This window comes from Citrus sinensis, chromosome 8 (genome assembly GCF_022201045.2).
Source record: "Citrus sinensis cultivar Valencia sweet orange chromosome 8, DVS_A1.0, whole genome shotgun sequence".
In the NCBI taxonomy this organism is placed as follows: domain Eukaryota; kingdom Viridiplantae; phylum Streptophyta; class Magnoliopsida; order Sapindales; family Rutaceae; genus Citrus; species Citrus sinensis.
In genome coordinates, this window is record NC_068563.1 from 19601104 (window position 1) to 19616846 (window position 15743).

The following is a 15743-nucleotide window of genomic DNA, read 5'->3' on the forward strand; positions in this document are numbered from 1 at the left end:
GACCGTTTACAGGGAGGATATTTATAGTGATTTTAAAACACATAACCCTACCATAATTTTAGGAAACAGAATAATAACAGATCAGTTAAATATTCTACTTCTTAATTTAGCTTATTCTATTTAAATTAAATGCAAAAGATCTTCTTCAATTATAGGCATTAAATCTTTGACACCCCCCTCAAGTTGGTCCTTATATATTCATCATGCCCAACTTGCTTGTGAGAATGTTAGTTATTTGTTGCGTTGATGGAACAAATGGCATGCAGATAATGCCTCCTTCAAGTTTCTCTTTAATAAAGTGGCAGTCGATTTCAATATGTTTAATTTTGTCATGATGCACTGGATTGTGAGCTACACTAATCGCCACCTTGTTATCACAATAAAGTCTCATGGGAACTTCAATTGGCTTCCTTAGCTCATCTTAAGACTTGCTTTAGGCATAACATTTCACACACACCATGTGCCATAGCTCGGTACTTGGCCTCTGCACTGCCTTGCTTCTCCAAGTAACTAAGTTGCCCTATACAAAGGTACAATAAGCCGAAGTTGATCTTATATCAGTAACTGATCCTGCCCAGTCAGCATCTGTGTAGGCTTCAATGGTCCTCTAAACTCCTTTTTTAAAACACAATCCCTTTCCTGGAGTACCCTTTAAGTACCTCAAAATTCTATATATTTCCTCAAAGTGCCCTTCATACGGAGAATGCATAAATTGTCTCACAACACTCACTAAGAAAGCCATATCAGGACGAGTATGAGCCAAGTAAATAAGCTTGTCCACTAACTTCTAATATCTAGTAGTGTCAATTGGAGTTCCATCTTTAATTTCTACTAGCTTGTGATTTGGGTCCATAGGAGTATCCGCAAGTTGGCATCCACTCATCCCTGTTTCTTTTAGAAGATCCAAGAAATACTTACATTGGGACACAACTAAACCTTTCCTAGATCGAGCTACCTCCATTCCTAAGAAATATCGAAGTGTTCCCAAGTCTTTGATTTCAAAGCTAAAAGCAAGACTCTTCTTCAACCGCTCCATCTCTATCAAGTCATCCCCTGTGAGGATGATATCATCCACATACACAATAAGTACCGCTATCTTCTCATCTTTGGAGTGTCTAAAAAACATGGTGTGATCACTTTGAGCTTGAGCATAACCCTAACCTTTGACTGACCGAGTAAATTTTTCAAACCAAGCCCTAGGAGATTGTTTGAGGCTATATAATGATTTCTTTAGCTTGCAAATTCTATACTGGAATTTTCCTTTAAATCCAGGGGGAGAGTCCACGTACACTTCTTCCACTAGATCACCATTCAGAAATGCGTTCTTTACATCAAGTTGTTGTAGTGGCCAATCAAGATTTAGCGCCATTGAGAGAAGCACCCTGACAGTATTTAATTTTGCCACTGGAGTAAAGGTTTCAAGATAGTCGATGCCGTAGGTTTGAGTAAATCTCTTAGCCACCAACCGAGCTTTGTACCGTTCCAGTGTCCCGTTGGAATTATACTTGATGGTAAAGACCCATTTACACCCTACTGTCTTTTTCCCCTTTGGTAAGTCTGTTACTTCCCATATTTGATTCTTCCCAAGAGCCCGCATCTCCTCTTCGATAGCCTTTCTCCACTCTGGAACTCTTAATGCTTCATGTATATTCTTTGGAATTTCCACAGAAGAAAGTTGAGAAGTAAATGCCAAAAAATTGGGAGATAATTTATCATAAGAGATATAGTTAGACATGGGATATTTGGTACAAGAATGCACCCTTTTTCGTGATGCAATAGGAAGATCAAAATCATCAAAATTTGGATTAGATGAATTTTTACCTGAAGACTCAAACACAACAGGTTCTACCCTCGGTTCAGATTCTTGATTGTGAAGAGAAAGGAGAACTATATCCTTTGCTCGATAATTTCTTCTGATATAGGTTTGCATAGTTTTTTCAGTCACGTTCTTGTCTCTTTCACTAGGAGAATTTGACTCTGTTATTGGCACTAAAAAGCAAGGAATCCAAATTCTTGTTATTCTTAATATTAATTTGTTTTTCGAATTCCTTTTGACTAGTAGATTGGATAGAGACATGATTTTCTGGATTGTTATTTTGGAAAGATTCTTTTTTGAGGAAAATTTGTTGTGATTGAAATCGGATATTTCTCCATCTAATCAATGCCTCTATCTGCAATCTTTTTATCAGTCTTTTGATCTGCAATATGGAAAACATCATCTTCTACTAGTTTTTCCTCATGCCTTATCCTCGGAAGACGTTTTTCAAAAAAAGGTTTGTCTTAAAAAAAATGTTACATCCATGGTTATAAACATTTTTTTGGACATAGGATCAAAACACTTATACCCTTTTTTAGTGGGTGCATATCCAACAAAAATACATTTTCTTACTTGAGGATCTAACTTACCTCGACCGTGTTCATGATTATGTTCAAAAGCAATGCACCCAAAATTTTTTAATGCAATTCTTGATATTAATCGAGAATTAGGATAAAGTGTTTTGAAGAAATCCATAAGAGTTTGAAAATTCAAAACTCTTGAGGGCATTCAGTTAAAATTGCTTCACCCCATAGATATTTAGGAACATTTTTTTTGAAAAAAGTAATGCCCTTGCCACTTCCAGAAGATGTTTGTTCTTTCTTTCAGCTACCCCATTTTGTTGAGGGGTATCATTACAAGAACTTTGATGCACAATTCCTTTTTCAAGAAAAACGTTTCCCAAAATTTTATTAAAAAATTCTTTTCCATTGTCACTTCGAATGATTTTATTTTTTTCTTAAAATTGTGTTAGAACCATGGTGTAATTATTTTAAAAAACACTTTCAACCTCTGATTTTTCTTTTAACAAATATACCCAACAAACTCTAGTGTGATCGTCAATGAATGTACCAAACCGTCTTTTTCCTGACAAATTAGGAATTCTATTTGGTCCCCATACATCAGTATGTAATAGTAAAAATGGTTTTGGGGGGGGGGGGGGTGATAAGGCTGTATAGAAAATGTAGATCGACGATGTTTAGCTAATTGACAGATTTCACATTGAAAAAGAGATTGATCTTTATTATTAAACAAGTTTGGCAATAGATATCTTAAATAATGAAAATTAGGATGGCCTAGTCTAAAGTGCCATAACATAATCTTTTTATCATTAGTAATTGAGACCGAACTGTAACATGTATTTTGAATTGGCCTTATCATACTTGATCCGTCTTCAAAGAAGTAAAGTCCTCCACTTTCTCTAGCACATCCAATCATCCTCCCCGTGGTCAGTTTATGAAACTCACAGAAAGAAGAGAAAAAATTAACTCGACACTTAAGATCAGTAGTTATTTAACTTATAGACAATAAATTACAAGATAAGTTTGGAACGTAAAGAACTTTATGGAGTATTAAAGTAGGAGAAATAACAATAAAACCTATGCCAGCTGTTATGGATAACGATCCATCGGCAATCTTGATCTTTTTATTGCTTGCACATGGACTATAAGACGAGAATAATTGTGATGAGCCAGTTATGTGGTCAGTGGCCCTGAAATCAATAATCCATGAACAAGATGGATTTGATGTTTTTCATGAATAAGGATGGCAATAGATCGAATCTGACCCAAGATCCATGTGATCCAAATCCAATTGGATCGGATTTGAGTCGGATTAAAATGGATTTCGATCGGATTTGGATATCAATGCATGGATCTAAGGCGGATCTGGAGCAAATTCATATTTATCTTAATATCAATATCCAAATCCATATCCACTCATCATTTAATGTAATTTATTTTAAAAAATTCTTAACAATTATGTAATTATAAATGATGATAAAATTTATTCATTAGCATGTATTTAAGAATCTTAAAACTTAAAGGTACTTAATTGATAATAAGACAAAAAATTATCAAGTGTAAAATAAAATTAGGATAGCCTGCCCTAATTTTTTTAAGTTTTTCACTCTACAATTTAGTCTCTTTTTTCCTCTTTAGTCTACTCTCGTTTCTCCACTTCATTTGAATGCTTGGATCAGTTCTTTAATTGTTAGGAAAATCCATAGACTTTAGTTTATTTTTCTATCATTTTCTCATAATCTTATTTATTTTGTATAATCACTAATCAATGGTGGCTATCAACTATAAAATAATTATGTTAATCATATATTTCGTTAAATACGATCATAATAAAAATAATAAAGCACTGAATATAATAAATCATTTTTAACTTATATGTTATTATTTAATGATATAGGAATGATGATGGTGTGTAGTGAATATCAAGATAGTAAATGAGACATTAGAATATTATAATGATCTTATTCCTTCAATTACTTTTGATCGATATTTTATTATCTTTCTTATTTATTTATTTTGGTGTAAAAGTAGAAGCTACAATACTTATTAGATTTTTTGTACACATTATATAATTTAATTGTTACCAATGCATTTTAGTCTTAAATTTTATTTCTAAAAAAATTGATCTCTTATTATTGAGATTTAGAATTCATGATAGATATAGAGCAGATTTGGATTTTAATTTTTCTTTTTAGATTTAGAGCATATATAGATCTTTATTTTTTGTTTTGGATCTAGATCTGAAGCGAAAAATATAGATCCATGACGGATCTGGAGCAGATACGGATCTTAATTTTTATTGCGGATTTGGATCTGGAGCAATGTAGATCCAATCCATATCTGCTCCATTGCCATCCCTATACATGAAAGAGCAGTAGTAAGAAGATTACCATTTTGAGCAAAGGAACAAGAAGGAGTTACTGAGAACTTTGGAGACTTAAAAAGTTGGTACAATTGGCTTAATTGTTCCTTTGTGAAGGCCGGTGTCTAAGAGTCGATTGATTGCTTTTGAGAGTCCTCGCTCACAGTCTGCAATGCCATGCTATCAGCCCCATTTTTCTTCTTGAAATTCGGTGGTTTTCCATGTAATTTCCAGCACATATCCTTGGTGTGCCACGACTTCTTACAGTGTTTACACCAGGGCTTTTTTCGTCTCTCTCCATCTGATTCTGTCTTAGAAACCAGGGTTTTTTTATTTAAATGCCCCCAATTCACCCTCAAATACCAAATTTATACCCTATTACATACATATACCCCATGAAGATAGGAAAAGTCAAAAATAACCTTAAAAAACCAAGAATTCACATCTTTTTTTCCCCCCATGGCTTCTCTTTTTCGGGCTTCTCTCACCATTCTCTATTTTTCTTCTCAACATTTCCCTCTTTATTTTCTTCTCTTCTCGCCATTTTCCCTCTTTGACAGTTTCCTTCTATCTCTCCATTTCATTATTTGATAGTTTCCTTACTTGACTTTAGCTCCAATACAAAGGTTTTTGATAAAAATAAACAGTTAAGAAGGTGCATTATCAAGGTATGTTTGAAATACATTCTATTTATATGGTTAGGTTTTGATTTCATTTCATTATAAGTGTTCTTGCTAATGATTTATAAATTTTAGTAGTACATTATTTATTTTTTGTGCTTGCACACACACACTATTTCATAGAATGTAGGGATTTAAGACTACATTTAAGTTTTGAGTGATTGAAGAATCAGTACAGGAAGAAGTCGGGTACGAAGTCGGGTACGAAGTTGGGTAAATCGAGAATTTAGTCGAGTAAGAATTGGAGATAAGTAAGTCGAGTATATGGTCGGGTAAGAAGTCGAGTAAGAATATTAAATGAGTCGAGTAAGCATATTAAATAAGTCGAGTATATGGTCGGGTAAGAAGTCGAGTAAGAATATTAAATTAGTCGAGTAAGAATATTAAATAAGTCGAGTATATGGTCGGGTAAGAAGTCGAGTAAGAATATTAAATTAGTCGAGTAAGCATATTAAATAAGTTGAGTATATGGTCGGGTAAGAAGTCGAGTAAGAATATTAAATGAGTCGAGTAAGCATATTAAATAAGTCGAGTAAGCATATTAAATAAGTCGAGTATATGGTCGGGTAAGAAGTCGAGTAAGAATATTAAATGAGTCGAGTAAGCATATTAAATAAGTCGAGTATATGGTCGGGTAAGAAGTCGAGTAAGAATATTAAATGAGTCGAGTAAGCATATTAAATAAGTCGAGTATATGGTCCGGTAAGAAGTCGAGTAAGCATATTAAATAAGTCGAGTATTAATGGTCAAGTAATAAGTCGGGTAAGTACATTGAGTTGAGTATTAATATTTTTAAAGAAGTCAAGTATGGAGTCTGGTAAGTTGAGCATTCAATCGAGTAAGAAGTGAAGGCAATTGAATAAGTCGAGTATCTAGTCCAATATAAAGTCGGGTATAAAGTCAGGTAAGTTGACCATTTAGTCGAGTAAGAAGTTAAGGCAATTGAATAAGTCGAGTATCTAGTCAAGTACAAAGTCGAGTATAAAGTCTGGTAAGTTGAGCATTCATTCGAGTAAGAAGTAAATGCATTGAATAAGTCGAGTATGTAGTCCAGTACAAAGTCCGGTATGAAGTCTGGTAAGTTAAGCATTCAGTCGAGTAAGAAGTGAATGCATTGAATAAGTCGAGTATCTAGTCGAGTTCTAAGTCGGGAATGAAGTCTGGTAAGTTGAGCATTTAGTCGAGTAAGAAATGAAGACAATTGAATAAGTCGAGTATTTAGTCGAGCGCGAAGTCGAGTAAGTGGATTGAATAAGTATAGTAAGAAGTCGGGTATTTGATGAGTAAGAAATGAGTTGAGTAAGTCAAGTAAGAAGTCAAGTTAGTGTGTTGAATGTTGAGTATTAAGTCGAGTAATTTTACAAAATAAGTCGAGTAATAAGGTCGAGTAAGTCACTAGATCCATATTTTTTGTACTAAAATTTTTCTAATGATGGCAGTGTCTTCACTCATTCATGGCAATTGTACGTGTTCCTATATTGTATAATGGTGAATGGACTCAGGAAAATGGTGAATATAGATTTACCGGTACTCAGATACGGGGTATTAAAGTACCACATTCAACTACACTTGAGCAACTTGTCGAAAAAGTGGCAGAAGTGATTTCTATTGATCTTTCTGAATTTGTTATTAGCATGAAGTTCAAGTTCAAAACATCGTCAGAGCCTTTGCCACCTATGGAAATTTTGAATGATTGTGATGTAGAATTTTTTTTGGAAGAAGCTAATAGCGGTTTTAGAAATCCTCTATGCATCACTTATGAACGTAGGGTAAATATAATCGAGCGTAATGGCGATATAAGGGCAGAGAATAGTCCACCTGCAAGACACATTTCTTGGGAGGAGAGTCACTATTATCCAACCGTTGATTTATCAGCTTCCCAACCTGAAGTTGACAGAGTTAGAATAGAAGATGATAGTTTTATTCCTCATCCAACAGAGGTCCATCTTGATGTCGAAGACAGAATGGTACCGGATATTGAAGCACGAACTGTCCATCTTGATGCCGAAGACATGACACTACCGAATATTGAAGCAAGAACTGATAGTCCACCGATGTTGACCATAATTCAGCCACGGTGTAGTAACAACTATTTGCCGAGACTTGGTTTGCTGGCTAGTAGTAATTCAATAAGCACAAATGATTCGTTCGTTAGTGTTGATAATTTAGCATCAAATGAAGTTGGTGATGATAGTGATGGATTTATGGAAAGACAACAATTTTCTTCCAAAGAGGTCTTGCAAGGCAAGCTCAGTGCATATGCTATAGCAAGAAATTTTGAATATAAAACCTTTAAGTCTGGTAAGAATCTACTTGTTGTCACTTGCGTGGATAAAAATTGTAAATGGCGTCTTCGTGCTGTTAAGGTCAATAATTGTGGTATGTTCGAAATTAGGAAGTATTGCCATGTACATTCTTGTTCCCATGATGTCTCGAAGAAAGATCATCGCCAAGCTTCTGCGAAACTAATTGCCCAAAATATTCAGTTTAAGTATGATGGTTCATCTTCTTCATATAGGGCTGCAGACATTAGGCAGGATTTTCAGCAACAATATGGTTACGATATAAGTTATCACAAAGCATGGAGATCAAGGGAATGTGCAATGCAAATTGTTCGAGGTTCACCTGAAGAGTCTTACAAATTGCTTCCACAATATATGGCAATGCTTGAGAAAAAGAATCTTGGGGCTCGAACTTTCCTTGAGATTGATAACACAAATCACTTCAAGTACTTCTTCATGGCAATAGGTAGTTCTTTGAGGGGATTTTCTTCTTCCATTAGGCCAGTTATTGCAGTTGATGGTACCTTTCTCAAAGGAAAATATAAAGGAACTATGTTCATTGCCACATGCAAGGATGGTAACAATCAGATTTATCCATTAGCTTTCGGTGTCGGTGATAGTGAGAACAATGCATCTTGGTTGTGGTTTTTCACAAAGTTGAGGGAATCAATTGGGGAAGTTGAAAATTTAGTTTTCATTTCTGACCGCCATCCAAGTATTAAGAAATCTGTATCTACTGTGTTCCCGAATGCAACCTATGGAGTTTGTACATACCACTTAAAGCAAAACCTTAGGACTCACTTTAAAGATGTTGATGTTGGTGGTATATTTGAAGCGGCTTCAAAAGCTTATCGACTAACACACTTCACATATTATATGAATGAGATATACAAGGTCAGGGAAGCAGTTGGAAAGTATCTTGAGGAGGCAGGGATTGATAAGTGGGCACGTTCGCACTTTGATGGACGACGTTACAATATTATGAATACCAACATTGCTGAATGCATGAATGGGATTTTAAAATCTGATCGATTGTTACCTATTCATAAACTAATGGATGGGATAATTGACAAACTACGAGAGTGGTTTTGTAAGCGTCGTGAAGAGGCTGCGGCTACAAATAGTCGACTGACAAAATGGGCGGATAAGGTAGTGAGAAGTAGACAAATTGCCTCTCAAAATTTTCGAGTGATCAACTTAAATCTATATGAATTTATTGTTAAAGATGGTGATCTTGATGGGCATGTGAACATGTTAGAGAAAACTTGCACTTGTCGGGAATTCCAACTTGAACAATTACCATGTGTACATGTTGTGGCGGTGTGTAGGCATCGGGATTTTTCAATCTATGATTACTGCTCCCATTACTATTCAAGTGATGCATGGGTGTTAGCATATTCTGAGACTATTTATCCTGTTGGTCCTCAAGAGGGGTGGGATGTTTCTGGTGATGTATGTGCCCGCGAAGTACATCCTCCTCTAGAAAAGCGGTCAAGTGGGCGTCCAAAAAATAATAGAATACCATCTAGGGGTGAGGAAAAGGTGCCTCGTAAATGCAGTCGGTGTGGTGGTCGTGGACACAATCGACTCAAATGCATGACGCCAATGTCGTTACATGAGTGATACCTTGTTTTAAATTTATATGCAATGTAAGTGTCTCAATTCTTGGTATTCATTTATGTTTTATTTATTTCGTTAATGTTGTTTAAATATGTACTAAATTTAACATTATGTGTACAGGGCTTGACGAAGGATTTAGCTTGTATGTTGTCTTTAAATGGTGGCATCGTAGATTTTTGGGTTATGGCTTGAGTTCTTGGAGCAATTAAAGGACTATGCTAAGTCATTGTATAAGGATTTTCGTATTGAAATTGTAGAATGATGAATTTACTAGTTGCTATTTAATGTTTCCTGGATAAAGATCAATTTACTAGTTGTTATTTACTAGTTGAAATTGTATAAGGATGAAATACAATTGTATTTAATGTTTCCTGGATAATTTAAAGTTGTTACAGATACTATTTCATGGTCAGTTATTGCAGATAATATTTAGTAGCTATTACATTTTTTGATAGATGATTACATATTGATACAATCAAAGTCGAGTATTCTCGACTTTTAACCCGACTTTTATATTATAGTCGAGTATTCTCGATCTCAATCCCGACTGCACTGAAAAAAGTCAAGTATTTTCTGTTATTTACCCGACTTCGATGAAAGTCGAGTATTCTCGACCTCATACCCGACTTTGATGAAATAAGTTGATTTTTCATTCAATCTGACGTAATGTTACATTAAAAGCCGAGTATTCTCGACCTCATACCCGACTTTGATGAGTCGAGAATTTTCATTCAATTTGACATAATGTTACTTTAAAAGCCGAGTATTCTCGACCTCATACCCGACTTTGATGAGAGGAGAATTTTCGTTCAATGTTAGAGAAGATTGCAATATAAGTCGAGTTTTCTCGACTATTTACCTAACTTCGATGAGGAGAAATTTTATGTAATGTTAGGCAATATTACACTAAAAGTCGAGTTTTCTCGACTGTTTACCCGACTTCGATGAGGAGAAATTTTGTTCAATGTTAGACAAGATTACATTAAAAGCTGAGTATTCCCGACTATTTTCCTAACTTTGCTGAAGGAAGTCGAGAGTTAAGTCAATCAGAGGAGAATTTTTTAGGCAAACATACATTGAAGTATGGGAATCAAAATACCAGACTTTGATGAAATAAGTTGAGTATACTCGACTCTTTAGCCGACCTACATAAAAAAGTATAAAATTTCTTTGGAGACTTAATGCTGACTAAATAATAACAAAACCCAAAATATTTAACTTATTTCACACATTTACAACAATACAAGCCAGTTCATAAGGTTTTGATTAACATTATCCCAAAAGTTAAACTACAAACTAATACGAAGTCGAGTATTCTTGATTATCCAAAACAATGAACTTCTTGTCATCATCAATCGCACTCCTCTATCAACTTATTGTCAGAAAACAACCTTGTTGCCACTTGTTTTCGGTATGAGTTAATGCCTGCTTGTGTACGAACGTCATATGGAATGTCTAGACCATATACAAGTGCCTCCAAATAAAACATAACAAAAACCCCACAATCATTGCTGCAAGAGATAAATATAAAGTGATAGTTATTTGATATTACATAACTCAAGAGATAATATAAGAGAGGCAACAATATTTCTTACTTGTTTTTTTGTTGTGGGATGTCTGAAACTCGCACAACCTTCCACTTACGAGTTAGAGAATTATTATCAGAATGTGAAGTATACCATGAGATCCTATCTAGAATTAATGGCATCATAACTACAAACGGCAACAATTCCTTCTCAAATGCACTGTCATTCATATAATCTAACATGGAGTCATACACAAAAATTATCTCCTTTTGAAGGTCAAACTGTGCTAGTGCCCAATGATCTTGCTTAGGATGAAGCGGAATATATACCTACAGAAAAAACCATGTAAACCACTAAATGGAGAAAAAAAACTATAGTCAACATGTCAAATAAATATAAGCAACTTACTTTGGAAACATCTTTCCAATGAACAGCACAGTTAAGTTTTTCACCCTTGGCATAATCAACGACATAATTAGTAGCATTATTTGTCCATACTTTTTCAGGGTTGATCACGTAAACTGAATACAGATGCTCTAACTTTCGCTATCATTACAGAAAACAAAAGTGTAAGTGTCTTATATATTTTATATTTTCCTATATGTTTTATAAATGTAATAACAAACTTACTTGATATATAGTGTCCATTATGGCACAAGATGGGGAGTTGACCAAGCTGTGTCGTACAGCATAAAAAAAAGAGTCCAAGTGCTGTAGATAATAAACAATAGTTATTATATGCATTGTTTAACATATTCATTAAAGTACCTAACAAAAATTATTACTGCGCTAGATATCCATGATCTTGGTTTGCATAATAGATGGAAGAAGTCTTTATCTGCGTCGTGGACGGGCCACCTTATTGTCAAACTACCATAAAAAATAAGAAATATTATTACATAGCAACTTGAATAAATATAATTAACCCTAAAACAAGAATAAAAGAAGAAATAAATATAATTAACCCGAAAACAAAAAAAAGAATAAAATAAACTTACGGCTCCATATTGCCATCACGCATCCAATCATCAAAGTTTATTGGACCTTTTGATTCAGTTACTGCATCCTTTCGTGACTTCTTATAAGGGTCAGTGTATGGTGTGCTAACATATACTGATTTTTTTCTCTTTTTTCTCAGATAATGTTGTTCCAATGGAACACAATCTTGTTCTTTGCATCTTTTTTTGTCGTGAGATTTGCTAGAAATTTCATCAGTAATGTTAATTACACCATGTACAGGTGGCTGTATTACAGGTAAATAAAACAAAATTTAGAATTTTGTATATAATTGCTAGTAACTTATTTTAACACGAACTAAATTTAAATTTACCAACCTCAACATCAATTTTATCGGCATCTACATGAGCAGCCCCTGCGGTTTGATGATCATGTGCAGATGGCTGTATTATCGATAAATACAATCAAATTTAGAATTTTGTACATAATTGCTAGTAACTAAATTCAACACGAACTAAATTTAAATTTACCAACCTCAACATCAATTTTATCGGCATCTTCATGAGCAGTCCCTGCGGTTTGATGATCATGTGCAAGTGGCTGTATTACGGATAAATACAATCAAATTTATAATTTTGTACATAATTGCTGGCAAGCAAATTCAACACAAACTGAATTTAATATTACGAACCTGATCATCTATTTTATCATGGTCTACATGAGAAGCCACTGAGATATGAGGATCATGTGCAGGTAGCTGTATTACAGATAAATATAACATAATTTAGAATTCTTTACATAATAGTAACCAACTGAATTTAACGTCAACTAGATTTAATATTACAAACCTGAACATCCATTTTATCTATGACTACATCAGAAGCCACTGAGGTAGGAGGATTATGTGCAGGTGGCTGTATTATGAATAAATATAACAAAATTAGAATTCGCTCGTAATTATTGTCAACTGAATTTAATTTCAATTTTTTCTAAGCCACTGAAATAAATGTAAAAATATATAAAAAAATAAAAATTGCTTCTAAAAGTGTTTAAAATGTTGCAAACCTCATCAGTGAGACTATCTTTGGCTGCATTAAAAGATGCTAGAAACTCCTCGAGTAACTTCGTCGTTCTCCATAAGTCTTTTGTAATGTTGTCAAGCTTTGCTTCCAACACATCAATCTTTTGCACATTTTCCTCGATTTTGCTTAATCTGTCATAAATTTTCTGAAATGTTGGAGCAACATGATCGCCTATGGAGACATGACAAGACGGAGTGACCTACGAACATGTTTTAAGATATACTGCTAAGTTAATTTCATAAACAAAAATCTCAAAATGTCTTTAAACAAATCAACTAACTTACATTTTTGCTTGTTTTTTCGTGGAACGGTGTTGTCCTCTGAAAAGTAGGTGCATTACGTGGCGAAGGAAAAAATCCTGGGGAGGGTGCATTGAATGGTGTGTGTGAAATATCATCAGTGATGGTTGCATGCCTATCATCCATTACAACATCAACTTGCTGCTGCATTTGCACACTTGAATGTGCAGAATTTGGTTCGTTGTTAGGCTCATCACCACTCACAGCATTGAGTTCGCCAAGCTCTTGCTTCCACTCAATTTCCGAAGCCAAGAACCATTGCATGTAATGTTGTGCAATCTCATTACTTCCATCACTTCCGGTGGCATGCAATGATGTCGCTACAGTAAACTATATAATATAGATGTTAATTAAATTATACCAAGAAGGTACTAATGCTTTAACTAAATAACTCAAGTTAAACTAAATAATTCATGTTAATGGTTCGCACTTAAATAAGAATGAAACACTTACGGTGTCTTCCTCTTTCAAGGCTTTATTAATTACATCAGCCATAATCTTGTTCTTACAGAACCACTTAAGAATTCTTGGAACCTTTAAATCACCCTTTTCGGTTGCAAATTTTTGGCCGAATTCAGAAATGACCTCGTATGTCCACACCTGCAATATTACAACACTACATCAATATCATATAAAATTCATGTGTTTATTATAAAAATAAATAAATAAGCATTCTCACCTGAAACACAAATGGAAAACCATAAAGGCTGTATTTCTCTTCTGTGTTTGGATCTAATGAACCAATTCTTTTGCTTCTCCTTGTAACTGTGTTCTTCAAGCTTAACATTGTTGCCTCAAATGACAAGCGACCCCATGGATAATTATTAAATTCTTTAAAGTTGTCTAATAGACGAATATGGAGGTCATCAATCTTATTCTTGGGCTCCTTTCCTAGCAACACAGACTCCAAGAAATATAGCATGGCGAACTTAACCATCAAGGTATCATCATTGGACTGGGCTGTTGAAAAAGCTTTCTGTAATTGTTTTTGAGTAAATTCATGATTGCCCCCCATGAACACATCACATATACTATCAGTATTGTCTTTCTCATGTACTAGAAGATCATATTCTTTATGGCATTTCAATCCCGTAATTAAGGCAAACTCAAGCATAGAAAATCTGCACTCTTTTTGTCCTATTTTGAAGTACATTGCCTTATCAGTTGATCTCACATATCGTAATAATAATGCATGAACAATTTGGCCAGCGAATTTTAGATCTTGAAGGTACACAAAATGACCAAAGCATGTTTCCTTAAACACTTCATATTGTTGCTCTGTGAGACGTTGCTTTATAAGTGAAAGTGCCTTTAGTGATGACATATTAGACACTTTTACTAAAACCGCCTTCTGATCGTCGTTATCTAAATTATCATCGGATGGCATGGTTTTTTTTGGTATATAGTCCAGAACCTACAGGATCAAGTAAAAAGTTTTATCTAGAGGTTAAATGAGTTATAAACTAATCATATGAAGCATGATAGTAAACAATTCAAATGTTATTAGGCTAATAACATGCCAACAACTATTTTCCAGCTCATAATTGAACTCTAACCCTGATTTTAGAACACAACACATATAGATTCTTACACTACAATCCTTAATTTCATAAATTTACAGAACAATATGTTTATAACAAAATTCAAAACAATAATCAATAAAAGGCAGATCCAATGAACACAATCAAATAACCTTTAAAATTGAATCATAATGTTTCAAAACTAAACACATCCTTTCTCCAACCGCAAAGCAAAAATTGGGAAAATTAACCCACATTATTCTTTAATCAACTTTTCTTTAACCACATTGTTGCCAAATCTTAATTGTTGCACTCAAAAAAAAAAAAGAATACAAAATCCATAGAGGAAATAAAATAAATTTGAAGTTCTTCAAATTAAAATATGTTGTCTAACATTTGTTTTTGTATGTCTTTTCGTGATATATTGTATTACATTGTTTATGTTATACTTCTAATTCTTTCTATTTTCAGTAATCCCATAAATTATACCCAATTCACTAAATCACTTACTATTTTCAAGCAAAACCCTAAAATTTTTCTTTCAATATTTGTAGGAGAAAGAAGAAAATGAAAATTGCTTACCTAGTAACCAATGACGGAGGCAAGACAAGGTGGTGGTGACACAGCTGAGGCGATGGTGATAGCTGAAGTGCAGAATGGGTAGAGAGCCGCTTGTTCTTCAAGGAGTTTTATCTCTTATTTTGTTTACTCGACTTTGTGATTTTGGGTGGGAATCGATTCTGTTTTGTTGGCTTTTATTAAGGTTATTTTTGTATTTTCCCTGATCTTTTTAAGTATATATGTGTAAAGCTAGCAATTTTAATATATGGAGGTATATTTTAGGTATTTTGAGGGAAACCAGGTATATCCCACGCAATTCGCCCTAGAAACCAATGCTGAACTTTCAGCTTCGGGTTCTGTCTTGGACTCAGCTTTTTGTAGCATCACTTTACGCCTCGTTTCTTCCCTACGAACTTCTCAAAAAACTTCACGAATTGAGGGAAGAGGCTTCTTGCCCAAAATACGTCCTCGCACTTCATCCAATTCTTGATTGAGTTCAGCGAGAAAGACTTAGACC

At 34.3% G+C, this 15743-nt stretch overlaps 3 protein-coding genes across 3 annotated transcripts; all 3 read right to left on the reverse strand.

Moving 5' to 3' along the window:
• Positions 1–10557: 10557 nt before the first annotated feature.
• On the reverse strand, positions 10558–11458 carry LOC127899153 (uncharacterized). Its single transcript, XM_052432251.1, has 3 exons — positions 11438–11458; positions 11216–11353; positions 10558–11136 (listed from the first exon to the last, which is right to left on the reverse strand). Exons 1-3 carry the CDS (start codon positions 11453–11455, stop codon positions 10873–10875), a joined length of 420 nt encoding a protein of 139 aa, XP_052288211.1. The 5' UTR covers positions 11456–11458; the 3' UTR covers positions 10558–10872.
• Positions 11459–11467: 9 nt separating this feature from the next.
• LOC112498098 (uncharacterized) lies at positions 11468–12675 on the reverse strand. The gene is made up of 5 exons (XM_052432250.1): positions 12613–12675; positions 12456–12521; positions 12299–12364; positions 12142–12207; positions 11468–12050 (listed from the first exon to the last, which is right to left on the reverse strand). The coding sequence occupies exons 1-5, from the start codon at positions 12622–12624 to the stop codon at positions 11802–11804; spliced, it is 459 nt and encodes a 152-aa protein (XP_052288210.1). The 5' UTR covers positions 12625–12675; the 3' UTR covers positions 11468–11801.
• A 68-nt stretch (positions 12676–12743) lies between these two features.
• On the reverse strand, positions 12744–15219 carry LOC127899381 (uncharacterized). Its single transcript, XM_052432742.1, has 5 exons — positions 13825–15219; positions 13599–13745; positions 13131–13475; positions 12830–13045; positions 12744–12761 (listed from the first exon to the last, which is right to left on the reverse strand). The coding sequence occupies exons 1-5, from the start codon at positions 14530–14532 to the stop codon at positions 12744–12746; spliced, it is 1434 nt and encodes a 477-aa protein (XP_052288702.1). The 5' UTR covers positions 14533–15219.
• Between the last annotated feature and the right edge of the window lie 524 nt (positions 15220–15743).